Source organism: Aspergillus fischeri, genomic scaffold (genome assembly GCF_000149645.3).
Source record: "Aspergillus fischeri NRRL 181 1099437636252 genomic scaffold, whole genome shotgun sequence".
Taxonomy (NCBI): domain Eukaryota; kingdom Fungi; phylum Ascomycota; class Eurotiomycetes; order Eurotiales; family Aspergillaceae; genus Aspergillus; species Aspergillus fischeri.
The window spans coordinates 1,064,737-1,090,596 of NW_001509768.1; the positions used below are offsets into that span (position 1 = coordinate 1,064,737).

Consider the following 25,860-nt stretch of genomic DNA (forward strand, 5'->3'; position numbering starts at 1 on the left):
TAAGAGGTAGGGTCCAGCTTGATAATTGCTAGTATGTCTCTGTTTCTACTCGTATAACATCGGTAACTAATAGAAACTGTGACATAGGGTCATTGCGCTGATAGCAACGACGGTACAAGGGGCACAATAACATAATCATGACTGCATAGAGCAGAGATTACCTGGCCAGCAGGAATCTATTCCACCGTTGAAGCAGCAACGCTAGCCTCGCCTGTATCACGACAGATCATGCGAACCAGCGCTTCAAGCGTATAGCGAGCATCGTTCCCAGCATTGTGCAGGTTCCATCCGATGATTCCCAGTTCGCCGAGAATGCTGGCCAGCGAGCGCTGGTTTAACTCACTTCGGATAATACGGTACAATTCGGCAGTGTCGATGCGCTCCACGAAGGCGGTCGTGACATCTTCAAAGACCGGGATGCCCAGACCCGCCAGATACTTGACGTCCATTGAGGTGTTATGACCCACGAGGATCAGGTTGCGTTTCTGGTGCATGTGCTCTGGGCCACTGTCGAGCTGGACACCGTCTGTGTCTTCCATACCGAATGAGTAGGGAGGTTGGAAGCAGGCCTGAACCACATCGGCCAGCTTCCCTTTGGACACCCATTCGCTCTCCCCAAATTCAAAACTTCCCGGGCATCCTGTCACGTATTGGCAGTTAACAATGTGGCCATATTCTCGGACTCGCAGGTGACGGGAGCGAATTCTGGAGGTCCAATTCTCTGCGTTCCCGCCGGGAGGAATGCCAACGAGATCAACGGTGTCCAGAGTTGAAATGCCCACTTCCGTGACCTGTGCAAGGCAACGCTCATTACATTCGACGTCAACACTGATAAAAATCGGCTCTTTCCAGAATGGAAACATCGCTGGATTATTCAGATCGAGGCGAGGGATCCCAGTGTCACTTGTATCGTCAAGACTTTGCGCCATACTGCAGTCATCATTTCGCTTCTCTTCCCAGGATCGTTCGTCAATGAGTTCCGGAAGATCTAGGGAGTGGTAGGGTTGTAGAGCAAGGTAGCAACGCATTTTCTTCAGAGCTTGTACCAATTCTATTTCAGCCTGAAGCCGGATCTGCTGTTTCTTCGCCTTGGATGCTTTGCTCCTACTCTTGCTTTTCGACGCATCTATTCCATGTTCAATCATTTGCTCGTACGCGAGACGCGATTCATCCATCTCGGTAGGAGGCTCATAGTTGGTGCGCAGAGGGATGGTCGCTTCCAGTTCGTCTTTCATCTCCCGGCTTGTACACTGGCCGACGAACGTCGGTTGAGGGACTCCCTCCAGGTTGAAGTCCAAGAGCATTCCCATTTCACTTTCCTCCGGAATTGACAGCGTAACTTCAAGCTCACAGTTGATCTCCTGTATGAACTTCCGGACTTGAGCAGCAGGCACGAGCAACAGTGGACGTGGCCTGAGCTGAGGAGAGACGTGGACATAGTATCTGTGACATTTCTTCATCAGTAGACAGCTATAAGAGTGTAAGCCAGGTAACTCACAGATCCCAGACTCTCTGCCAAAACTTCCCTCCGTTGAAAAATCGGCTGGCTACCGTCTGTGACAGTTCTTTGCGGACAAACTTGTAGGGATATTTAGATATAGCCATAAGGGGACAGAAGAACCCATCCAGTGGTGTTGACGGCTCCTCTTGCTCATGGCTCAAATATTTAGTGTCTGGTGTCTGAGTGGATGCGTTGCACTGGTCCGTCTCTTGGACAATGCTCTTGTCGAGCCCTTCGGCGTTTTCCTCTGCTTTGGTATTGGATTCCGAGTCTTTGTCGTCCTTTTCCGGCTGTACTTCTTCCTGTGTTACTACAGTCGAGGAAGCTTCTTCCGTTGCCTTGGGGTCAGGTATAGATTGGGCATTGAGGCGGGTGTTGAACCGAAGCAAAGACTCGTCCTCGCTGAAGAGCAGCTTCAGGCGTTCTGTTCTGTCCATTTCGAAACTTTGAATCGGATGACTGCCACGATTGACGGGGACAAGAGAGCTGAAAGAAGCAGTATTGATAGCTAAGAGGGACGAGCAAGTGTAAGGGCAAAGTTGGGAAGATAGGAGCGTTTGTCCTACCAGGACTGGCAAACGAGTCCGTGTTGGTAACCACGAACCAACACATGATACTAGGTTACTTCCTTGCGCAGATATCAGTGAATGATGAGGTGTACTGTAGTCAGCTGTTATCTCAATCGCATCATGGGGGATCATCTTCACTCTTCTCACGAGTCTCGAAACCACCATGCTATCAACCTATCTTCTTGTCATTGGCTTCACTGGTTTCATTTCCTTTCTGCTATTATTCTGTTATTCTATCCGAATCCCAACCTCCACAATGGAACCATGGTCTATTAAGGTCGAGGTATAACTTGACTTGGAAAGTTGGATCCTACCTCTTCATTAACCATCATGGTCATGGATATATATCCTGAGAGACGTTATTATTCACAGGAACCAATGCCTCCATCTACCATGCGACACCAATCCTGTTGGCTAAGACCATATCAGACACTACCGGTCAATAGAAGCAAATCAATTGAAGTGATTCCATTTCCTTGTTGATGTGGCTTGGCCGTTTGTTGACAATCGGCCACGGCGAGACGCAAATGTAAATATAGACGCGGAACAATATTTCACCGACGCCCGATCAACAACATTGTCAGACCGCGGGTGATCCATCATAGTTGTGGCCAACGACGCCGCATCAATCTCTAGTCCTTGTGCCCGTTGCGCATCTTTTTCCACTGAGATTGTCGATCGCAAGCCGCTTCGGGCCTGATTCGAAGCTACATTCCATGCATCTGCCTTGATCGCTACCTTCATGGCTGCGCGGATGGTGCCACCCACCTAGCCCCCTACCATACCTCTTGCCCTGTCTAGCTTGCATTTGCCGCTACCGTCTCCTCGAATCTTCGTTGTCTCCCTAGCTTCAGACGGAAGCCATGGTTATGGCAGACTATAATGATGAAGACGGTGGCGTCATTCTCGATGGTCCCTTTGACCCTGATGCGCAGGCCACCGTTACCGACTTCATAGATTACACCGAATACCTCCCCGCGGACCTGATCCGTTCCCTCACCCTCATACGTGGCTTGGACGAGCGCTATCTCGAGGCCACACAGAATGTTCACGAACTCACCAAGATGTGGGGCCAGCTCCCCGACCTTCCCTCCCACGAGCGCCCAGACGCGCAGACACTCCGCAAAAACATCTCGGCGCAACTTGACCAAGCAATCAACGCGCGCGAGTCTGCCTATGCCGAAGCGTGCCGCCTCTACGACGTTGTCGATCGACACTTCAACCGGCTGGAGTGCATCAAGCAGAAACTCCATGCACTGCCGAAACCGGAGTCACGCGAACCTACACCTCCGGAGACTCAGACCACGCTTAATAAGCGAGGCCGATCCTCAAAGAAGGGCGAGGCCGCTGCGCCGGCGACAACGCGCATAAAATTACGGCTTGATGGCGCGGCAAATGCGGGGACTAGACCAGAACAGAGGTCGAGGAGTCGGCGGGGAAAGCTTGCTGCGGATCATCTCGCCGGCCTTCATCCGGACTCCCCGATCGCTAGCACCGAGCACTCAGATGTGGAGGCTGGAACGAAACCGACTCGCAGTGCTGCGCCTGAGGAGCTTGCGGTCGCCAAAGGCAAGAAGGAGAAACAGACTCGTCGATCACGGACCTCTGCTCCACTTACGAACGGTCATGGCCATGGCCATGGCGCTGCGATGTCGACCAGCAATGCTCTGGCAATGCTCAAGCCCCCACCGGAGGATGCCAAACCTGGCAGTGAAGATTTGCCGTGGCTGCGCTTGACTGAATGGGAGATGACGAAACTGCGCAAGAAGATGAAGAAGAACGCTGTCTGGCAACCTAGTGAGGTCATGATTCACCGCGAACTCGCTCTCCGCGGGCGAGGGTGGGATGCCTACCGGCAAGCCAAAGCGGAAGCAGAAGCCAATGGCACCGAGTTTCTTGACTGCGACGATATCATGAACAATTATGTCCCAGGAATGTTGACGCGGCTCAGCGATGCGAACGGCATCGAGGGTGTAGTGGAGACCAAGTTGAGCAATCGTGGAATGAAGCTCAACGAGGCGAAGAAACTTAAGCGGGAAAACATGGCCAGGGAGCAAGCGGCAGCGGCAGCCGCCGCAGCGGCCGAGGCCAAGCGTCTTGCCGAGTCTGGAACTACAGACGCAGCAGTTCCCGACCAATCTCAGTTGGAGTCATCCTTGGCCGCTCGGAAGCCAAGCAGGGCCTCGAAAAAGAGAAAGATGGATGAAAGTGTAGCCGCGGAAGCTGCACCCGCTCCTCCAGTGGACTCCGAAACTCGTGGTTCTCTACGAAGCTCAGCAAAGCGCCGTAAAATGAGCAAGACACCTGTGGAGGAAGATGCGGCAGTGGTCGACGAGGCCGTTGATCACGCATTGAACATCGAGAGTCAAAAGGCGTCACCCGTACCATCAGCGGCCAGCACAGTAGCAGCAGCTCAAACCAAGGACATCAAAACCTCGACCCCGCCCGTCAGCCGACCTCCGTCCCGGCACCTTGCGCCTGGTGCATCGGCGGAAGTAGCCGCTCTTGCGCCTGGCAAAGATCTCCGTCGAAAGAGTGCCACGCCTGCAAGGAAAACTCCTGTCCCGGAAGGATCTCAGGCAGGCGGCCGTCGCAGAAAGCGTCCCGCTCCCGGTCCGGTATCCTCGGGACAGGACGGCGGGGCAGCGGTCAGCTACGGCCGACGCAAGGCGAAGCCTGCCAAGAAGAGGTTCGGACCACGCGAACAGGGACAGAAGGATGGTTCGACGAGGGAGGACATTCGCATAGATGAAGATGGCGTGTTGGAGGAGATTGACCCCAACGAACCGCGGTATTGTCTCTGCGGAGATGTCAGCTTCGGAACGATGATCTGCTGCGAGAACCAGGATGTAAGTTCCTGCCTTGTGTCCCACCTTCTTCAATTCATACTAATGATTATGATTCAATAGTGCGACAAAGAATGGTTTCATCTCGAGTGCGTCGGTTTGTCCGAAGTGCCCAGCCGCACCGCCAAATGGTACTGCCCGGACTGTCGGGTGAAGTTCCACAAGGGCAACGACGGGATTGTCAGGCTGAGCTCTCGCCGATAAGAAGTTCGATTCCTCGCGGTGCTTACTGCATGTATGGTGGATTTTCTCATTTGGCGTTCTTTCTGTGCATGATACCACGACCTTTCGCGCTATGTTTGTTACTGGTATACTTGCAGATTTCTCCATAGCATGGCGATGGTGCAGTGGTGTTCGGAGTTGGATTCTCGTCTTTTGTTGCAAGGGTAGATTGTACGAAGTTTTTTGCGTTTGAAAGGTCAAGGGACTTGAATGGATCATTACTTCACATGTCAGTATACTATGTACTATGCAAATTCATATATCGTAACTGCAGAATCTACTTCAACTCCCACTTGTCGCCGTCGTGAACAATCTCCACCGCGCGGTTCTCGTCCAGCGAGATCCGGCCCGCGTGCAGGATCGCCGTGGTGGCAATGGTATTCTTGAGGGTCGGCAGGGGCCGCGCGTCCAGCTGGTCCAGCGTCACGCGGCCCTCATTCAGGGCCGTGACGGCGTCGATGAACTTTTCGAAACTGATATACCCGTAGCCCGTCTGGCCGCCAAAGTTGCCCTCTTCGTCGGGGGCGTAGCGCATGTAGAACCTACCCCCGAGATCAGCAAATGCCCTTCAGTTAGAAGCAAGCGACAGAGACTTACGGGTTGATCCAGGCCAGCTGGCCCTGGTTGTCGTCGACGACGTCGTAGCCGCGCTTGGCTTGGTTGATGCGGATCTCGCCCTTGGAACCCATGTCTGCTAGCAGTTAGATTGCAACGTTCACCGAAGCCGGACGGGATGACCTACAGTGGAAGTATTGGTTGGAATGGACACCGGCCTTCTGGGGAGCGGTCCAGCTGGCTGTGTAGACACCCGTGGCGACCTTGGAGGGGTCCTGCTTGCTCTGCCAGTTTACCAGCAAGGTGATGGTGTCCTCCGTCTCCGGGGTGCAGCCCAGCGCAACGGCGGTGCCCTTGGCCGCGGACGCGGTGACCTTGACGGGAGTGTAGTCGGGGACCATGCTCTCGTTGATGTCGATGTGGTGGGAGTTGAGGTAGTAGGAGATGTCGCTCTCCTTGCCGGCCCAGGCCTTGAAGGTCTCGAGCTGGCTCTTGGGCTGGCTCATGTAGGAGTAGAAGTAGTTGAAGTCGCCGAGGTTCTTGGCCTTGGCGCGGGCGTCCGAGTAGGCGGGATCGAAGCGCTTGTGGTGCTCGATGTAGACGAAGACGCCGTGCTTGCGAGACTCCTCGAGGAGGGTGAGGTGGTCCTGCAGCAGCTTTGTGGCGGGCTTGGTGATCATGACGTGGATTTTGCGCTGGATGGCGTACAGGGCGATGGGGAAGTGTGTGGGGTCAGGAGTGAAGATGGTGATGGCGCTGCCAGGCTCCAAGGCGTCAATTGCTCTCTTGTAGGCGTCGGGATCGGTTTGATCGTCAGCGGGGAAGGACTCGAAGGAAACGTCCAAGCCATTGTAGACCTCGGAGATGTTCTTGCGAAGATGCTCGCCTGGCCAGTTAGCTAACCTTCCAGGTGTCTGGATCCGGGATACGGTCGCCTTACGAATGCCAGGAAACTTGCGTCCGGAAACTCCCACCATGCTCAGCTTGCCAACCTTGCCCCGTCGTCGGAGGTCAAAGAGGGTCAACCCGACAACTCCAACCTTCTTGTCCGAACCAGAAGCAGCACCACCCACGAAACCCGTGGTGTACTCTCCAGTTCCTACCTGCAGGTCCATTAGCCAGATTCGGTGAGTCGAAGCAATCGGGAATTACTTACCATCAACACACTAGGCGCCATCTTGAGTGCTCTCGTGGATAAAATCGAAGATGAAGCTTTAGTTATCAGCGTGCGGGGTAGAGGAGCAGATGATATTAGGGGCGCAAGAGGGTATCTAGAAGAAAGAGAACAAATTTCAGGTTATATTATCGAATCCCACAGTCCACGGCACAAGGAGACTTTTGTAATCCCCGGTTCCCAGCTGCGTACGGACAGATTGACGGAAGAACGAAGGAATCCTCCAGCCTGAATTCTGCCGTTGGAACAGCGTCAATAGCCGATCCACATGTCGAATGGGGTACACAAGTAACCACAAACACTCTATTTGTGGATGATCTCGTCGCAGTGAATTCGATGGAAATGATGTTATAGTTCCATGAGTCTGCAGTAATACAGAAGAAGCAGCCATGGTCTGTTTCAGAGACGACAGCAGCTTCCTACTGACTGTATTGAGGATTGGATAGTTGTTGTCCCTCCTGTATGTCGGTCTTTGCTTCTCAGGCACCAAAACGGCAAGTTTCAATACCGACGCAAGCCATAGCCTGATTGGTGGAAATTCTTGATCCGTCTTGTCACGGCGAAAAGGCCGACGCCGGAGTGGGGCAACTGATACAGAGAAGACGGAAGTGGGGGAAGTGGGATGATAGCAGTCACTACGCGGGGTAGAATCATCGCGGATTATAGCCTGGACTGAAGAGGAGAGACTCCGTGTGAACCCTTTTTTTTTGTGGATTTATATTTATAGACAGGCGCCATGTCAGACTCTTCCAGCCTGCTAGGCTGGTATCATAACTTTTCCTCTTATTCGTCCTGATTGAGCGCGACTGTTGTTGATCAGATTGTTTACATATCCATATCCGTATGTGATTCTCCCCTCCCAAAGCAATATTAAGGACTCTGTATACTGACCAGATTGATCACAGCATACCATATCAGCTCAATCATATCATCTCGTCAAAATGTCGTCGCGCACCCCTCTCCGTCCCGGAGTCTATGCTCCCACCATGACCTTCTTCAACCCCGACACTGAAGACCTCGATGTGCCAACCATTCGCCGCCATGCCGTCCGCCTGGCCAAGGCCGGTCTGGTCGGCCTGGTCACCATGGGTTCCAACGGTGAAGCTGTGCACCTGACCCGCGAAGAGCGCAAGACAGTCATCCGCGAGACACGTTCCGCCCTGGTCGAGGCCGGGTTCGCCAACGTCCCCGTCATCGCCGGCGCCAGCGAGAACAGCATCCGCGGCACCATCGAGCTGTGCAAGGAATGTGCCGACGCCGGCGCTGAGTACGTCCTCATCGTGCCCCCCAGCTACTACCGCTACGCCGTCGGCAACGACGAGACCCTCTACGAGTACTTCACCGCCGTTGCGGACGGTTCCCCGCTCCCCATCATCCTGTACAACTACCCCGGGGCCGTCGCCGGCATCGACATGGACTCCGACCTCATCATCCGCATCTCGCAGCACCCCAACATCGTCGGCACAAAGTTCACGTGCGCCAACACGGGCAAGCTCACCCGTGTCGCCGGCGCCCTCAACGCCATCACCCCTCCTTCCCCGCTCGCTCCCACCACAAAGAAGCCCTCCACCAAGCAGGTCGAAAACCACCCCTACGTTGCCTTTGGCGGTATCGCCGACTTCACCCTGCAGACGCTGGTGTCCGGTGGCTCGGCAATCCTGGCCGGCGGCGCCAACGTCATCCCCCGTCTGTGTGTGCTCATCTTTAACCTCTGGAGCGAGGGCCGGTTGACAGAGGCCATGGAGGCGCAGCAGTTGCTCAGCAAGGCCGACTGGGTGCTAACCAAGGCGGCCATCCCCGGCACCAAGAGTGCGATCCAGAGCTACTATGGCTACGGTGGGTACCCTCGGCGGCCATTGGCCCGACTCAGCGAGGAGCAGGCGCAAGCCGTGGCGGATAAGATCAAGGATGCCATGGAGGTGGAGCGTTCATTGCCTGACATTGCATAGACTTTTTATCTTCGTAGTTTACTTATTTAAATCCAAATGAAGCTATGATTGGTTATGTTGAGGACGAGATACTTTCGGGCTGTTTGACGCCGCTGTAGTACTATAAATTACGTACTCCGTACGCTTACTCGGGATATCATTGCAACAATGATATCCCCTCAACTCCTTTCGTAATTGTCGAAATCTCTGGCTTCATTTTGCCGGATAGACTTCAATGTTCTCTTTTAGCTGAAGCAGAAATCAGTTTCTCCAAATCCGCGAGGCCACCCCCACGCCAGGTACAATCCAGCTTGATGCTGATAGGTGGACAATTTACCCCGGGCGGGCAGCTCTCGAATACTACCATATCATCAGAAGACATGCCGAAAAAGAGTTATGGATAAAAAACTTGTTGTCTGCGACGTTTGAATTTTGTCAATGAGGTTGAATCTCAGTATTCACTGTGGTTTGTCGTGATGATGGAGTGCGTTAAGTGATGATGTCCATTCTCTGAGGGAGGAGTCCACAACGTAGAAACTACGCTCATAGTTCGTGTCCAGCTTACCCGTAAGAGCCAGTATAGATCAAGACTGTAGTAGGTCTGACGATCAGTCTCGTCAATTAGTCTAAACAGCAAGTATGAAACGTATCTGTCGGAAGAATCCAAGGAAACTCAACTCGATGTGGCTGGCAGCCTGGCAATTGCTGCGAGGAAAAAGTCACGGTAAGTCTTAGCTCCGCAGTCGAGAGTGACAATCATAATTGGAGAAGTGGGTTGGATCAACCAAGTGGGTTGGTGCGTTCAGGACGCTGCGTGCCAGACTTAAAAGATGGGCGGTGGTCCTGCCTTGGAGGGGCTGCTTTTCCCTCATTTTCTCTTAATCCTCGTGTCTGTCCTTGGCTCTTGACTGTCACTGTCTCTTTGTTGTCTGATAGCGATTGAATCCATCCTTCACAATGCCTTACCCCGACGAAGCTGAAGGTTTCCAGGTCGACAGCCCTGAGACTTTCACCACTTTCCACAAGAGATTTGTATGTGATGCTTGCTTGTTGCGACTTGGCTGTCGTTGCTAATTTATCTCTTGTTGCGTATAGTTCAAACTGAAGCCTTTTGGTGATTATGGTGAGTGGGCATCTTGAATCAAGCGCCAGCATAACGTTTGCGATGGCTGACACAATCCGCTTAGATGTCGACATCAAGATCGAAGCGTGCGGTATCTGCGGTAGCGATGTGCATACGATTAGTGGTAAGTCTTGAGTTTGGTCTAAGAAGCTAAAAGGATAGCCCCGCTAACAGCGTTGTTCAGGTGGCTGGGGAGAGCAGAAATTCCCCCTTTGCGTAGGACATGGTAAGAATGGGTCTCTCTAGCAAGCCAAGGCAAAACATGTCTGACTAGAGTTGCTTCGACAGAAATCGTCGGTTGTGCAATCCGCGTCGGCCCCAAAGTGACCCTGATCAAGGAGGGCCAGCGCGTCGGCGTCGGCGCTCAGTCCTACTCCTGCGGTGAATGCAAGCAATGCAAGAACGACAACGAGACATACTGCCCTGTCCTCATGATCGACACATACGGCGCCGAGTGGCCCGAGACTGGCATCGTCAGCCAGGGCGGCTACTCCTCCCACGTCCGCACCCACGAGCACTGGGTATTCCCTATCCCCGACGCCCTCGATAGCAACCTCGTCGCCCCTATGCTCTGCGCCGGTCTGACCGCATACTCTCCTCTGGTCCGCAACGGGGCCGGCCCCGGTAAGAAGGTCGGTATCGTCGGCCTGGGAGGTATCGGCCACTTTGGCGTGATGTTCGCCAAGGCGCTGGGTGCGGAGGTCTGGGCCATCTCCCGCAGTCGGGCCAAGGAGGCCGATGCGCGCAAGCTTGGTGCGGACGGATACATCGCCACGGCGGAGGAGGGCTGGGAGAAGCCTCACCAGTTCTCGTTTGATCTCATCATCAACTGCGCCAACTCCTCCGAGGGCTTCGATCTGGCCAAGTACCTGTCCATGATGGATGTGCACGGCCGCTGGATCAGCGTCGGTCTGCCCGAAGAAGAAGGCCAGGTCATCAAGGCGCAGCACCTCATCTCGAACGGAGTCCTGATCGGAGCGAGCCATCTGGGCAGCCGGAAGGAGATGCTGGCCATGCTTCAACTGGCGGCCGACAAGGGCCTGAAGAGCTGGGTGGAAGAGCTGCAGATCAGCGAGGAGGGTCTCAAGGAGGCGATGCTCCGGATGAAGAAGGGAGATGTTCGCTACCGGTTTACCCTGACTGGTTATGACAAGGTCTTTGGTCAATGATTGAATCAGTGATGTGATGCACTAGTACGACTAAGATATGAGGATATGACAGAAAAGCTTTGTATAGTTTATGCACAGTACAGGTGAATAATCCAAGGCGCTACTTAATATACTGCCCCCGATCCACAAGGTACTCGATGTACTAGTGACCAGTAGGGTATTGCGTTGTTCATAGCGGACTGAACAGTAGCAATCCATGAATTGCACCTAGAATTTTCAAAATCGAGTATTCAGAGAGATATAACACGGAAAATTGTGCCCGAGAAAGAACTCGAGAGGAAATGTTCTTGCTTGAAGCCCTGACTGTTAAGGGTTCCCGCTCCTTTTGTGGATAGACGGGGACGGAAGAGAGATCTAAATCGGATTTCAACAAACTGATATGTAAATTATTAAGAATCTTCTTGTCTGCCCGTTATCCTACAGTAAGAAAAGCATTAAAAAAGACAGTCAGTCATTGAAACAAGGAGACCAGAGATGTTCCCTACGCTACAAAACCATGTGCCTAATTCTACACCCAAAACTGAGTTGTCAGAAGGCTAAATAAACCCTGACTCGTGTACTCTCCGTAGTCTTCGGTGATGGCGAATTACTAGAAGTGGTGTAGCGTGCCTATTCGGGGAAAGCGCGTGGTTGAGGCTTGGCATCGCGGTGCGTGATCTATAGAGAGGTATAGCCTCCTCCTTGCCATCTCGAGATTATGGCCAACTTTCGTCGCTGTTTTTCCATTTTTCGCGGCCTTCCGGCTCATGACATTGAGGTATTTTTGCTATCGGTTTGTACATCCCGTGTCCTGCACTTCGCCACCTCCTTTTGCGCCCGTGAGTTGGCGCTCGTCGTGTCCGCCCGACTGTCCTTGATTTTCCTGAGAATGGAATTTCTGCTTGTGTGGGAGCTTGACAGACTATTAATTCTTCTTTTTATAGATAATGTGACATGAATTACATAGAACCGGTGCTATCAAACTTCTCTGAGTGAATCAACATGATTTCTCCCTCCTATACCTGACACAGAGAAGGCGTCAGTGGAGAAGGATTCCGAGTTGCAATCCGCCATACGATAGCATGGTGGGCTAGAGGACCATTTGTGTAGTTCAACAAATAAGATATCCTCCGTCACTCCAAGGCGCAGCATTAAACGCTTTGTAAGGGGGATTCATACTGGTTTAAGAGCCAATAACCCGAACTATTCCTCCTCCTACCCCAAGTTTACAATGGAATCTTTACTCCCAGAGATTTTGCTTGATATACTCAAGAGACATGACTTAAAGTCACTTTCAATATTATCCTTGGTTTCAAGAAAAATGCGAACTTTAAGCCGTCCTTTGCTTTTTCGAATATTTAATGGGGAGACCGCATCACCGGAATGATTCTTGGAGCATTTAAGGAGCTTTTCCCAGCACCTTCTAATGGAGCCTTCCCTTGCTAATCAAGTAAGATCTATAAGTGCCCGGTGCGTCCCAGAAGCAGATATTGCCGAAGTTCAAGATATGTTCAAGTTTCTCCTAGAGAGAATCCCAAATCTCCACTCGAGGTACCTGAGGCTCAACAATTCACAAAATCCCTTAACGGCCCACTACTGGATAAAAACTATTTGTGTTGTCTTCAATCTTTTACATCCCTGCCTATCTATAGGATGATTCATCCTATGTATTGGTCGACTCTCTATACTAGTCTACAATGTTGGAGCTCTATCTTTAGGCTCAGGCAGTTATCACCCCTTTCGCTCGGGAACTGCGAGGATGGAGAATACCATGCGGGCGTTCTATCTGAACTCCAAGCTAGTGGAGGCCTTTTACTCCGTCACATTAATATACAGAACAGCAGCTTGGGGTATACCGTTTTTGCACGTTTAGTCTGAAGCTGCAAACGCCCTGAATCATTCATTACAGTTCCCCTTCTGGATATTTGTTGGAAGATTCAAATCCTGCGACAATCATTCGGGCACTTCCGTGGCATAAGGACAGTCTCGAGTTTCTTACATTTGACTTCCGTTCGAGAGACGAGGATGAAGCCCTGAAATATAAGTAGGCTGCATGCTTCTAGAGTCATTTGCGTGAGGTAAATCTTTTAAAAATGTGATTTGGAGACTTCTTTAGTAAGACTGTTTGAGGAGTTTATTGCTATCATAAAGTCCTCATAAAAAATCCAGGCTTCTCTGCAATAGCATTTTCTATTGATCTTGAAGCTCATGCAACGTCTAGCTTGCTGATCAGCAGAGCAACGGTTCAGCAAAAGACCTATACTTTTGAGGCCCCTTATCATCAAGTATTCTATTTCCTGTACATAACATTAGTTTCCCTTGTGCTGACATTCTCTGTTGTTTGAAGTTATCGTTGACAGTAACACTTTGGAACGGAGATTAAGGTACACTTGATTCTGGGAGATCCGGATTTCGAGGAAGACAGGAGTAACTCCAATCCTGAGCATTTGACTGAGATCCCTCATGTTGACTCTGGCAAGGTCGTTCTTTTTATAAAGGGGTCGCCGACAGTCGAGACTCATTACGAGATGCGTACTCTCGGGGTAAAGTATAAGGGTGTGGAGGAGTTCGAGCTCTAAAGCACTCAGTAGATCGAGACTTAATACTTCATACAGTTGAGAACTACTCTAGAAATGGTTGAAGCAAAAGACGTATTATGCTGATATCTAGTTATAATACAGTGGCGCTCCTCTACGCTTGATATAACCAAATTTGAACCTTATATTCCTCCATATTAGGTGTTGCGATAGCAGGCTTGAGACTCACATAGGACTACCTATGCCAAATAAACGGGCCATTCCATTTAACAAAGGCAGCCACTATTTGAACTACCGCTTACGGAGTCACAGGCTAGAGATATATGATTGGCTGCATAATCCCCTCATGCCCCAATATTCAATTTCTAGCATAGATTAATCGAATGAGGGGTTAATTCATCATTTTAGTGCCTCCGCGCTATGGTCACGATGAGACTCATTTCGGAGTAGGTCTATCTTCCAGCCTTCCCTTTAGAATACGCTTAACATAACAACTCTCGCAGGACTTTACTCGAGGCACCTAGGCGCTCAAACCCAACTCTAAATGCTGCAGGCACTCTTGCAGTGTATACTCAAAGCACATACTCTTTTCACTCTCAAACAGAGAAAAAGGAAATCCGCGTTATGGATCTTACGACTGGTCGATCGTGTTGTGTCACTGAGAATCCCAACGCCAGATCACCTCAGTGGGTATCAAAAAGTAATCAGCTGATATGGCTTGAATGGCTGGAAAGCGGCAACACCGACTTGGTGGTCAGCGACGCACAATGCACGACCACTGAGCTCTATAAAGCCGGCACAGTCCCCGGCCAAGCCTTTGACCTCAAGGTGACTGAGCAACTGCTGCCGTTCGGAGAGGACGACGAGAATGATCTTGCGTTTGCGATTAGTGGCAGGGCGAATCTAGATGGTTCTCTAGTCAATCCAAAACAAATCGCGGAATTCACTGGCCACAGCACCGGCCGTTTCTACACGACCTTCCCTGTGAGAGACGAAAGTTCGTATGTAAGTGGATTAAAGAACTCCATCTGGTATGGATCTCTGCACCGATCTAGGCCAGGGAGTCGGTATAGTATCTCAGGCATTTCTAATCTCATGATATTTGCGGGACTAGAGGGATTAGAGTCGCCCATCTCACCTTTGGGAGGGGAAGAGAGCTCACATGAATTTGAAATTCACCCCTTTGCCATGGTATTTGTTGCCAGGGACAGAGAAGTCAACAGTGCTACTCATACAGCATGCTCGTGCTATGTCCAACCCGTGGAACGCTGGGATCAACAGAACAGAGACCCTATCTATCAAGTATGGCGGTGTAAGGGATTAGGAGGGGCAATATCATCACTTGCAGTGGACAAGTCACATGTGGATCGACCCATTGTCTTCCTATCCCAGAAGAGGGATGGATATACAGCTGACAAGAACCGTATCATATACATACCAACGCCATTATACAAAAAGACGTGTGAGATATTCGCATCTGCTGATGGCAATGGGCTATGGAATCTTAGCCCATGCGCCATCTCATTTGGGAACAACGGCACGCTTCTAATCCAGGCTGAGATGAATGGACGAATCATGCTGTATCATCTTGAACTGGGTGGCCACTATGATCAGTTACGCCCTGAGGCATTGAGATTGGTTGATCCATGGTGTTTTGGATCAATTACACATGCGACACCAGTGCGATTGGATTCATCTAGAATCCTAATCACTCACAGCAGTCTAGTTGAGACCCCTAGCTGGAGTATTATTGACTTGTCTGCTTCAACTGAATTTCCAAAAATGCTGTCTGCGAGTCACGCTACGGATCTGAAGCTCTCTAAGACACAAGTCAATGTGATTTGGTTCGATAGTACTGAGAATCGCAAAATCCAGGCTTGGGTAATCAAACCATCCAAGTTCGACTCACAGCAACGATACCCACTGGCATACTTCATACATAGCGGCCCTCATAGCGCGTGGAACAACCAATGGAGTGTCCAATGGAATCTAGCATTATTCGCAGAGCAGGGCTTTGTTGTTGTTGCGCCCAACCCAGCAGGGAGCTCTGGGTTTGGACAAGCTTTCAAAGATTCAAGCCAATGTTCCTTAGGCGGGCTGCCCTATACAGATCTTGAGCGAGGCTTTGAATATCTGCAACAAGATAAGAGCCTCCAATACATTGACACTACTCGCTCCATCGCTGTTGGTGCCGGCTACGGAGGATACATGGTCAACTGGATCCAAGGCCACGAGCTTGGCCGTAAGTTCAAGGCCCTTGTGACGCATGATGGGATTTTTAGTATGACCTCCCAATTAGCCAGCAATCGGCAGCATTTTATCCACGAAATTGGAGGACCAATTTGGGAAACTCCTGATAAGTGGAGGAAATGGGATCCAGCACAATTTACAGCGAGCTGGCAAACCCCACATTTGATCATCCACTGTGAGTTGAATTACAAGAGAGTCATTGCTGATGGATTAGCTGCTTTCAATGTTCTCCAGCTCAGAGGCGTGAAAAGTGCGCTCTTGGTGTTTCCGGATGAAGGTGATCCAATAATAAATCCAGAAAATAATTTGCTTTGGTATCGCACTGTGATTGAGTGGATGAGAAAGTACACTGCTCAGGAACCTGATGATTATTGAAAGTCTTTCCTTTAACAAGATTGTTTGCCAAATGTAATTTCTCATGCTGTATACATGGTGGTTATAAACTATACTTCAAGCATTCCATTCCTGGCTTCTCAGAGACATCAAGGAGCAAATGTACTAAGAAGGCTGTATCATCAATTCCTGGATCAAGCGAGAAATCTACCAAGATATCCACACCATAGGTCTCCAAGACGCAGACCCTACACCGAACGATGAGCTATGGGCGTGCCACTGGTTAACTATTATGGAGAATCCAGAACAACTCGATGGGGTGTCAATCAAGGATGTGCGTTCGCTTTTTGAATCTTGGGTCGAGGGACAAGGTATGCAGGATCAGTGGAATAAATGCCGTGTTTATATGGTGATTGATGATGAGGTTCTTGAATTACTAGTGAATGAGGTGCCATTAGCAGAAGAATATAAGGAAATGCATGGTAGGCGCTGTGTAGAGGGGATCAACACATGGTATGTTAAGGTTATTGAGGCATTTCCAAAGCAGATGAAAATGATGAAGACTATGAAGGATGGATGAAATGATCACTCTATACAATGGTGAGACTATGGTCGTCTATGGATGATGCCACGAATATGGTGGACTTCTGGTATAGAGTGGAGGATGGAGATAATGGATTTTATTCAGCATGATCTTCACCACAGTTTTGATATGGCATCGACCGCTTAGCTCATGGAATCAACTCGATATAGGCATCCCAGGGTGAATATTTTCCAATACGCACAACGGAAACAATTCGCTGGCTACCGGTGAATCGTGATTATCTCCAACCCCCATGGAACCAAAACGCTCTGATATTGTAATCTATTTCATCCACGGCGGTGGTTACACCTTCGGACATCCTGCAGACAACCTCGTAGATCTCTTGTTCAATGCGGAAGTCCTGCTGAACAACGGCATTATTTGCAGTATCTTCTCCTTGGATTATTCCCTAGCCCCAGGAAGCTGCCTGCCAACCCCGATCATGGAGGCCGTTGCAGCATATCGGTACCTGTTCAAAGAGGAAATCATTAGTCCCTCCAAGATAATGGTGATGGGGGAATCTGCAGGTGGGCATCTTGCGCTCTCTTTCCTCGCAGCCTTGCAAGAACCGGGTCTTTGTCCGCGCCTTGAGAAGGCCCTGCCCAAACTGCAGTATGCAATCATTCTGAGCCCTTGGATTGATCTTCTCAATGCTCATCCAAGCATAGCAGCTATGCAAAAGAGGGATTTCCTGTCTAAGAGAGTATTGAATAAGAGCAGTCATCAGGTCCTGAGAGACATGCGTTGCGAAAAAAAAACACTTGTTGCTAATTTTGGTGAAAGGGTTGATGTCTGGGGTTCCTGGAAGCTCATTATACCGCAGAGGACATGGATCACTGCTGGTGGAGATGAGATATTTCTCGAGGATATCAAGCAATTATCTCGCGAGACGGAAAAGGATGGGGCTGATGTGTGTCTGCTGGCCACGGAGGGGAAAGCTCATGCCTGACAAACTGGAGAAGCCTTTGCTGACAGAAAGAGTCTTCTGTCTACAGCAATATCCCTACGGGGGGAACGGCCTGGAAGGATACACCGCGATGGCAACGCTTTTGGTAGCCGCTTTGAAACAGGGCGAGTCTATGACAGGAGAGGAATCTCAACGACTGCCTGATGCACATAGCATATTCAATCATACATTGCCATGATAGAATTACTGCATAAAACGATACAGTATATCGGTATTTTTTTTTACCTTTAGTTCAGTGATCTCGAAGGCCATTAGATGACTACCGCTGAGAAAATGAGGGGCCTATGTAATAGAGATATAACGGTAAGAGCGCGTTTACAAGAGCTTGGAGGCTAGAGGGTTCATGCTGGATCAAGCCAACCTGGTGAGTTGATGCACAAAATGCTGTCAAATTGACCGAGAGGTCATGGCACAGGAATCAGTTTGGTCGAATTATCCACGAGTACGTGTAGCTTAAGCTGTTTCCTCTAAAAACTTTGAGAGTATAAATGCTCAAGTTACTCAAGGCAAATTGACAGATGTATGTGAAGCGCTCTATGATGCAGCACGTAGCTTGAACGCAGGGATAACACGACCCGTGACGATACCAGCTGTATTGACGACTGATGGACGATGAAAATCGGCGAGCTCACTGCACGGTTCTGATGGTCTAATCTGGAGTTGTTCGAGAACTTCCATAATTGCAGAATACAGAATGTCGATATTACCATCCTCGATTTTCAGAGAAATTCCAACTGCACCTGTTGCGCCAAGTTGTGCAGTTTGCTCTGATGCCCGGATTCCTATCCCGTAGCAGCCATCTGCCCCGACCTTCCCAACTAATCCTCCCCGAAACGCGCGCATGAGCACGGTGCAGAATCGACCGTCACCACCAACCAGCTCTGGGTACTGAGTCATCGCATGAAAGATTCGGTTCAATTCTCGAGTTCTTGCTGGCACCGAGGTATTCTTCTCCATTTGGTCCGCCGACGAGGCAAGCGTGGCGTATACCGTTCCAAGACAGTGGAGGGGAATGGCAGGTGCTGGAAGGTTGCACCCGTCAATGGACCATCTCACATCTTCAGCTTCCAGAGCGCATAACTCCTCAAACACGCGCTTCACTCGTAACTGTAGCGGATGCGTTGGCTCGTGATAAGTTGCTATGTCCGCACCGACGGCCTTGGTAGCAGCAAGCATCCCGACATGTTTGCCTGAGCAATTGTTGCATACTGCAGTGGGATTGTAGCCGCGCCTAATCCATTCATTATTCGCAGAAGCTGACAAGGCCGGATGACCACCACAGCGAAGATCGTCTTCCTTGACTTGGACTTTGGCCAGCATATTGCAAGCCCTGGTGATATGCCTTTCCTCGCTGCTGTGCGACGCGCACATTAATGCCAGGTCTGCATCTTCGAGATCGAACTGCTCAAAGGCACCCGTTTCGAGTATAGCAAGTGCCTGGGCTGGCTTTGCTGCGGAGCGAGCTAACGTGATTCGTGATGGGTCACCGACATGAAAGTGTAGTTTCCCTGTTGCGTCAACAACTGAAGCGTGGACCTTGTGTCGGTTTTCAACCACTTCACCTCTATACGACACAACATAGTCGTCATCCTCTCCGATACTCATGGCTTTTTTCCTTCTTGCAGAAGCGCAGAATAATCGATGTCCTTTGCAGAGAAACAAGTTGGATCTATAACTATAAAGTGTTTTTGATTGTTAGGGAAGCAAGTTACCCTAGCAGCCCAGTTACCCCAGTCTTGGCTAACCCTTTCGAATCCGAATTGTTAGGCACAATAATGATGACAAACCAATAAGGTCTTGGCCACGTCGCGATGGTAAGATTTAGGGATTAGGCTTTTGCGTTCGGCTTCCGCATCTAAGCTTTAGCATTTCGGAGTGGCCACTGTCTGGACCCACTCAAATTTCACAGTTGTATCACTATTTTCATGTTCATCGCAACGTCTACTGCGTGTAGTTAGCCATTTGGCCTTGATTAGTGGCCCTCTCAAGTTGTGGATGCTTCGGCAACTTGAACAACGACCGGACAATGCTTTCTGGGCCGAAATGAACTGTTGATAAGAATTTGATATCAATATTATTATCCAATATCCCTACTATATGGTGATTCGATATCCGTACTGCCATTTACTTGTATGTGATATCCTTACTTTATAATTCAACATCCTTACTTTTATGAAGTGCGTGCAACCACGGGGAGGGCGGGAGTGGTGAGACGTAATTATTATTGCAAAAATACCAGTCCATATCATAGGTAGCTATACCTACTACATTATTCACAGTTTGAATCTGCATATTCTTGTTAGTCTAATAATGGAGAATGGTACGTGAATATAGCCCTTCAAGCATGAATATGCCCGCAGTCTCGCTTTCTCTCGACCTCTCCTTCTCCCTTTCTCCATACGCCATTTCTTCCCTCTGTACCTTTCTGATCTTCATATCCGCCTGTTATCCTGCAAACTCCTCTCTGAGTACCCTCATCACCTCTACTTTGTTGCTTCTCAATCCATCTCACAGTACCCTTTCTCAATTTACTCTCTCTCAACTCTTGACTTGATTCTGCCAAAATGGCGACATACGGGACTGATGCCTCGCCAGAGACGACCGAAGCTCACACTTATCAGCGTTCCCTGAGGGAGTCGTCCCCCACTGTGATCAGAGATAGGCACGACCTTATGGCTGACTTGCCACAAAGCTACCAGCTCCGTTCATTCTCGACATACTCCACTCCAAAGCAGCTGCACAACGCGGTGAAAGCCATCCATGACCAGTTGGAGCAGAACGATTGGCAAGGAAACCAATGGCTAGTTATCATGGGTATGTCACAAGCCGCCATCGACAGGCTGAGCAATAAGCCCGACTGCCTGCCGGGAATCTCTTTTCGATTCATGTGGATTGGAACTACAGGACTCATCAAAGTAGTCCCACCTATTGCACATGATCTGACCACATCGGGTGTGAGCCACTATATCGACCGGCAGTGCATTCGGATGGGAGTGGCAGACAATGATCTTGTTTGGGGACTTACAGTAACGACACCTGGTACCGTCACTACCCATGGCAAACAGCCGGATAATTGCTTCTACCCACCTAACCGCCAGCCTTTGGGTGGCCAGTTCAACGGCTGGCCGTCACTCGTCATAGAAACGGGAGTTTCAGAGTCTTTGAGAAAGCTTCGTCGAGACGCCACTTGGTGGTTCGAAAATTCCTCCGGGGACACCAGAATTGTCCTCCTCATCTCGATAAAAGTCCGCACCAAGGAGGTCAGATTCGAGAAATGGCAGCTTGCCCCTCCCAACCTTACACCTCTGACAAGACAAGGAATTAATCAGCTACGTCAGCAAGCCAACCTGATGCCCCCCCTTATCCAGCAGCAGGCAGCCAGCCAACTCGCCTTCTGCCATCAGGAAGTAATCGTTACGCCCACATCCATTACCGGTGGACCTCTTGTGATCCCTTTCAGAGCCATTTTTGATCGGCAGCCTACGGGAGCTGAAGGCGATATAATTATCAACAACCAGGACTTTCGTACCATTACGCGGTTTGTTTAAATGAACCTTTGTATACTGTCATTTGGCGGACGATCGTGCGTTCTGCTGTCTATTTCTTTTGATGCGCACTGCGTTTTGTACTGGGAACCTCTTGGATTTGGCGATTCAATCATGCACTCTGCATTTGGTATTTAAGGCCTCGGCATAGGGTTTTCCATCGTGGCATGATTTTCCCCTCTGCTGTGTACAAATGTAGAGGCTTACAATCGAGTTAGAATGAAATTTGATCTAACAACCAAACCATACAATAAATCCATCAAAAGAAGGTCGTGGTTGGAGGTGGGACGGCTTGCCCACGTATACTCACCTCTTTTTTTTTTGGATAGCTAACATATTGATAAAGATATCCCTACACATAGGATTCGGCTGGTTCCCGCGGACAAGGAATTGTTTGTTGTGGATATAGGTCTTTGGCGATGGCTGGAGGATTGTGAAACTAGAATGAAGATGATGCATTCTTATGGGGTGTTGGATTCTAATTATTGGCGCCATTTTGCAAACGTCTGCATGCTCCATTGCTCTGGTGATCATTGACTCTGTAGTTGCAGGAATTGGTAACAGCAAGAACATTATTGCATGTCCAGTTCTGAACGCCAAAGGGCCAATACATTCGGCTTTAGTAGGTAGGTCCCCTAACACGAAGCTATAGAGAAGAGTTTTTCACTAGATTATGGCGCAATTCAAGAATGCTTTTCCATACTTTTGATGTACACGCCAGGTATCGGAGTATTGATCCCTACATCAAACCAAATACGAATCAAGAACAAACCAAGACAAACTTGATAGGTATAGTTAGATCTGACTGCCTAAGGCAGCAATGCGCAGGCGTGGAATTGCCCTGCTTCTGGAGATCAAAGGCCACGCACAAGCGTGGCCTTTCCGTTGTCACTCACAATTACTCCATAAGGGAAAGTCTCGTTACGGATAACTAAATTGGATGTTTTATAAGCAGTGAAAAAGGACTTTTTTTGTTTTTTCTCAGCTCTGCCTGCAATAATAGTAACAATAAGTGTCTATTAGACTGCAGACGAGGCGTTATCATCGCCACCTACGATAAAGTTTTTCGAGAAAGGTCGACTTTGGAGCGAGTCTCCGTCATAATGAACTCTCCTCCCCCTTCACCATGGTTGGTATTTGAAGTTTGCCATTGAAACGCGGAGTTCTAGAAACGGTGTAGAAGGACGGCGTTCTTTGGGACGTGTCCCAATCTTTTCCCCCAACTCCTCAGTCGTGCGAAATTCCCAATCGGGCCTTATCGGGCTGGGGAGGCAAAAAAATCCCATTCTCACCGCCTGCCGTCACCCTTTTCCCTCTATTCCCCCCTGCTTCGATCTCTTTTTATCCCTTATTGCTTATTGTTCATATCCTTCCTCTCAGCTTTGGTTTCTTGTCAGCGTCCCTTTTTCTTGTTTCTTTCATTGTCTATTTTTTTTCTCCTTCGTTTCAGGGGGGTGTGCTGTACATTCTCCTCGCCCTGTGACCCTGGCGTTTCTCTCTCTAGTATATCTCTATCACGGGTAGATCTTGTTGCGGTCGCTCAGTCATTGTCGTCGATATCAGTTCCCTCTCTTTCGTTACTCTTATCAGTTTTGGGATTATTTTATTTAGAACCTACCGTCTTTCCATGCTGGCCCTTGGGAGTACATAAATATCCTCCGTCGACATACTCAGCTCCTTGCGTTGAACCCCTATTGTTTCAGATTGAAGGGCAAAGGTTTCCGAAGTTGTCAATATCTAGACTATTCCTCGGTCCCAGCTGGCTGGCGCTCGTGCAGAACGCAATTTCCCCGATACTCCACGACATCTATTCGGGTCTCATCCTGTTGCCGATCTCTATCTCGACCTTCCAAGCGCCATGATGCCACGAGAATCGGTTGCTATTCCCGCGCGACGTCGCCCCTCACTCTCTGTTATGACTCGCCCTCGCAATGCCACACTGTCAACAGCACACCCGTTCGCATTGGAACATGATGTTTGGAATGGGTCACTCTGTGCCGATAAAGACCACCATGACGATGAAGACGTTGTGGAAGAGACGAATCATTTCCCTGAACCTGTTACCAGGCGCCGTGCTGCAAAGAGCTTCTCCAGTCTGCGGCACCCCATGGATGGTTTGCGCGCTCTGGGCCGTCGCCTTTCTGTGACCATCCGTCACAAGTCATCCAGACATGCTTCTCATCACCACGCTTACGAGGACGTCGGTGCTGCGGTTCACGAGTCTCAAGACGCCAGTGGGTGTGGAGAAACTGTATCTGGGCAACCCTGGTGCAAGGGCTACAACCCCAACCGCCGCCCTTCTCTTACTTACGAAACTGCCTTGCAGACGTTCTACGCACCTGTTGCATCAGTTCCGGCCCCTATCCCCGGTCGTGGACTTGAACCTCCGATTCTTCCAGACAGTATTTACGCCGGGGCCGCCGCTCGGGCCGCTGCAGCTGCACAAAATGAATTGGCGAGGGCGGAACGAGAGTATATCAAATCATTCGATATGAAAGTCACTCGGGATTCGGAGAGCGGCATTGACATTGATCTGCGCGATCGCTCGGAATTTTCCGAAGTGGACCTGGCTATTGTCCGCGTTGATCCCGTGACCTACCTGCCACCTGAGATCATGTCGCTGGCTCTATCGTATCTTGACCCCGAGTCTCTGATGCAGGCTGAACTGGTTTCTCGTGCTTGGAGAGAGCAGGCTTCCTCTCGGCACATCTGGAGGCAGGTATTTCGTCGTGCGTATGGACATCGCCTCCCCAGCGGTGTCGCATCCAAGAAGAGGCAGTCGGCTGGCTTGGGAAAGCCGATCCCGAATCAGGACTGGAAGAAGATGTTCCTCGTCCGTCGTGCTCTCGATCATCGATGGAAGGAGGGGAAAGCGGCCGCAATCTACCTGCACGGCCATACGGACAGCGTCTACTGTGTTCAATTCGATGAGTATGTTTTTGAGTCCCTGTGTTACATGGTGATTTGATCTGACTTGGACTTCATAGAGACAAAATCATCACTGGTTCTCGTGATCGAACCATCCGGGTGTGGGATGCTCATTACCCGTGGCCGTGCCGTAAGATCATTGGTCCTCCTCCGGGCGAGGTCTCGAGCATTGGGCAGGTCAACAACCCGACTCAGCAGTCGTCGGGCAAGCCTCCTTTTCTCACAATCTGTCCTCCTCCTACCCTCGCGGCAGGAATTGTGACTCCCATTGACCAGAGCTCCGACTACCACAGTGCTTCCATTCTTTGCCTTCAGTTTGACGAAGAGATCATGGTCACTGGGTCGTCTGACTACACCTGCATCGTCTGGGACATCAAGAACGATTACAGACCGATTCGTCGTCTGGAGGGCCACAGAGCTGGCGTGCTGGACGTGTGCTTTGATGATCGGTATATCGTATCCTGCTCCAAGGACACAACCATTTGCGTGTGGGATCGGCAGACAGGCGCGCTGGTAAAGAAGCTTCTCGGCCATCGTGGACCCGTGAACGCCGTTCAGCTCCGGGGCGATCTTGTTGTGTCGGCGAGCGGGGACGGAGTAGCCAAACTCTGGAACATTACCTCGGGTCTTTGTGTCAAGGAATTCTCCAGTAAGGATCGTGGACTAGCCTGCGTGGAGTTCAGTGATGACGCTCGCACTATTCTCACCGGTGGAAATGACCAGTCGATCTACCAGTTCGACGCAAACACTGCCGAGATGGTCCGTGAGCTCAAAGGACATGCTGGTCTTGTACGGTCACTCCATCTGGACAGCATGAACCAGCGGATTGTCAGCGGCAGCTATGACATGAGCGTCAAGGTCTTCGACGCCCAGACCGGCGAGCTCTCTATTGACTTGCCTGGCTGGACCACCAGCTGGATGTTGAGTGTGAAGTCGGACTATCGACGCATCGTTGCCACCAGCCAAGATTCTCGAGCTGTCATTATGGATTTCGGCTATGGCCTGGATGGCATCGAGTTGTTGGAAGAGTGATCTTGACCGACGCCTTCCTTTTATGAACGTTGGAAATATGTTGGGGTTTGGAGTTTCCGGATGGTATACTGGCTCTTTTTAAAAGAACATGACATTTTTTCACAGAAGCGATAGATTTCTTTCGGTTTGAGCTTGTTAGACTTGGAGCCTGTTTCGGTTTTTGTGTTCTTTGATTCCATACAAAACGACGCCATAGAGATTAGACACTGGCTGTTACTGGTGCATTCAGTTGGATTTAGAATCAGAGCGCTACTGATTATACCCTGGTCCCTAATAGCCCCTATATAGCATACTTTGACTAATTTACTCATTTTTACCTCTGGTATATCCGACTCTTACTCATCATCACCTGTTTGCTAAATGATCTTGAAGCAAAGGGAGAGGGTGCACATGATTGGCCCGGGGGGCTCCTTAGCGCCAGGCAGAGCCGTGGGTTTCGAGGACAGAAGCAAAACAATCCTCTGCTCTACGGCTCCTCGTTCTCTTCTCCCCATAAACAAAATCAATTTCAATCAAAACAAAGACCATCTGTAGCTGAATTTTCTCTCCTTTCGATATCGCCCGACTTACAATTCCTCCCCGACGCCCTTTCAACAGTTGTGCATCTTCGCAGTGACAA

The 25,860-nt window shown here is 50.1% G+C and overlaps 10 protein-coding genes across 10 annotated transcripts; 7 read left to right on the forward strand and 3 right to left on the reverse strand.

Moving 5' to 3' along the window:
• Positions 1–176: 176 nt before the first annotated feature.
• On the reverse strand, positions 177–2,113 carry NFIA_065360 (3'-5' exonuclease; the record flags this gene model as incomplete). Its single annotated transcript, XM_001263268.1, has 3 exons — positions 177–1,443; positions 1,499–2,009; positions 2,068–2,113. The coding sequence occupies 3 exons, from the start codon at positions 2,111–2,113 to the stop codon at positions 177–179; spliced, it is 1,824 nt and encodes a 607-aa protein (XP_001263269.1).
• An 820-nt stretch (positions 2,114–2,933) lies between these two features.
• On the forward strand, positions 2,934–5,120 carry NFIA_065370 (putative PHD finger domain protein; the record flags this gene model as incomplete). The annotated part of the gene is made up of 2 exons (XM_001263269.1): positions 2,934–4,919; positions 4,980–5,120. The coding sequence occupies 2 exons, from the start codon at positions 2,934–2,936 to the stop codon at positions 5,118–5,120; spliced, it is 2,127 nt and encodes a 708-aa protein (XP_001263270.1).
• Positions 5,121–5,415: 295 nt separating this feature from the next.
• Positions 5,416–6,870, reverse strand: NFIA_065380 (Gfo/Idh/MocA family protein; the record flags this gene model as incomplete). The annotated part of the gene is made up of 5 exons (XM_001263270.1): positions 5,416–5,680; positions 5,736–5,829; positions 5,881–6,579; positions 6,634–6,796; positions 6,850–6,870. The coding sequence occupies 5 exons, from the start codon at positions 6,868–6,870 to the stop codon at positions 5,416–5,418; spliced, it is 1,242 nt and encodes a 413-aa protein (XP_001263271.1).
• A 938-nt stretch (positions 6,871–7,808) lies between these two features.
• On the forward strand, positions 7,809–8,816 carry NFIA_065390 (dihydrodipicolinate synthase family protein; the record flags this gene model as incomplete). The annotated part of the gene is made up of 1 exon (XM_001263271.1): positions 7,809–8,816. The coding sequence occupies one exon, from the start codon at positions 7,809–7,811 to the stop codon at positions 8,814–8,816; it is 1,008 nt and encodes a 335-aa protein (XP_001263272.1).
• A 936-nt stretch (positions 8,817–9,752) lies between these two features.
• Positions 9,753–11,087, forward strand: NFIA_065400 (NAD(P)-dependent alcohol dehydrogenase; the record flags this gene model as incomplete). Its single annotated transcript, XM_001263272.1, has 5 exons — positions 9,753–9,827; positions 9,891–9,918; positions 9,983–10,042; positions 10,103–10,144; positions 10,207–11,087. The coding sequence occupies 5 exons, from the start codon at positions 9,753–9,755 to the stop codon at positions 11,085–11,087; spliced, it is 1,086 nt and encodes a 361-aa protein (XP_001263273.1).
• A 3,140-nt stretch (positions 11,088–14,227) lies between these two features.
• On the forward strand, positions 14,228–16,228 carry NFIA_065410 (alpha/beta hydrolase family protein; the record flags this gene model as incomplete). The annotated part of the gene is made up of 1 exon (XM_001263273.1): positions 14,228–16,228. One exon carries the CDS (start codon positions 14,228–14,230, stop codon positions 16,226–16,228), a length of 2,001 nt encoding a protein of 666 aa, XP_001263274.1.
• Positions 16,229–17,022: 794 nt separating this feature from the next.
• Positions 17,023–17,718, forward strand: NFIA_065420 (alpha/beta hydrolase; the record flags this gene model as incomplete). The annotated part of the gene is made up of 2 exons (XM_001263274.1): positions 17,023–17,381; positions 17,553–17,718. The coding sequence occupies 2 exons, from the start codon at positions 17,023–17,025 to the stop codon at positions 17,716–17,718; spliced, it is 525 nt and encodes a 174-aa protein (XP_001263275.1).
• Positions 17,719–18,270: 552 nt separating this feature from the next.
• NFIA_065430 (asparaginase) lies at positions 18,271–19,341 on the reverse strand (the record flags this gene model as incomplete). Its single annotated transcript, XM_001263275.1, has 1 exon — positions 18,271–19,341. The coding sequence occupies one exon, from the start codon at positions 19,339–19,341 to the stop codon at positions 18,271–18,273; it is 1,071 nt and encodes a 356-aa protein (XP_001263276.1).
• Positions 19,342–20,300: 959 nt separating this feature from the next.
• NFIA_065440 (uncharacterized protein) lies at positions 20,301–21,284 on the forward strand (the record flags this gene model as incomplete). Its single annotated transcript, XM_001263276.1, has 1 exon — positions 20,301–21,284. One exon carries the CDS (start codon positions 20,301–20,303, stop codon positions 21,282–21,284), a length of 984 nt encoding a protein of 327 aa, XP_001263277.1.
• Positions 21,285–23,139: 1,855 nt separating this feature from the next.
• NFIA_065450 (F-box/WD repeat-containing protein) lies at positions 23,140–25,241 on the forward strand (the record flags this gene model as incomplete). Its single annotated transcript, XM_001263277.1, has 2 exons — positions 23,140–24,212; positions 24,269–25,241. 2 exons carry the CDS (start codon positions 23,140–23,142, stop codon positions 25,239–25,241), a joined length of 2,046 nt encoding a protein of 681 aa, XP_001263278.1.
• Between the last annotated feature and the right edge of the window lie 619 nt (positions 25,242–25,860).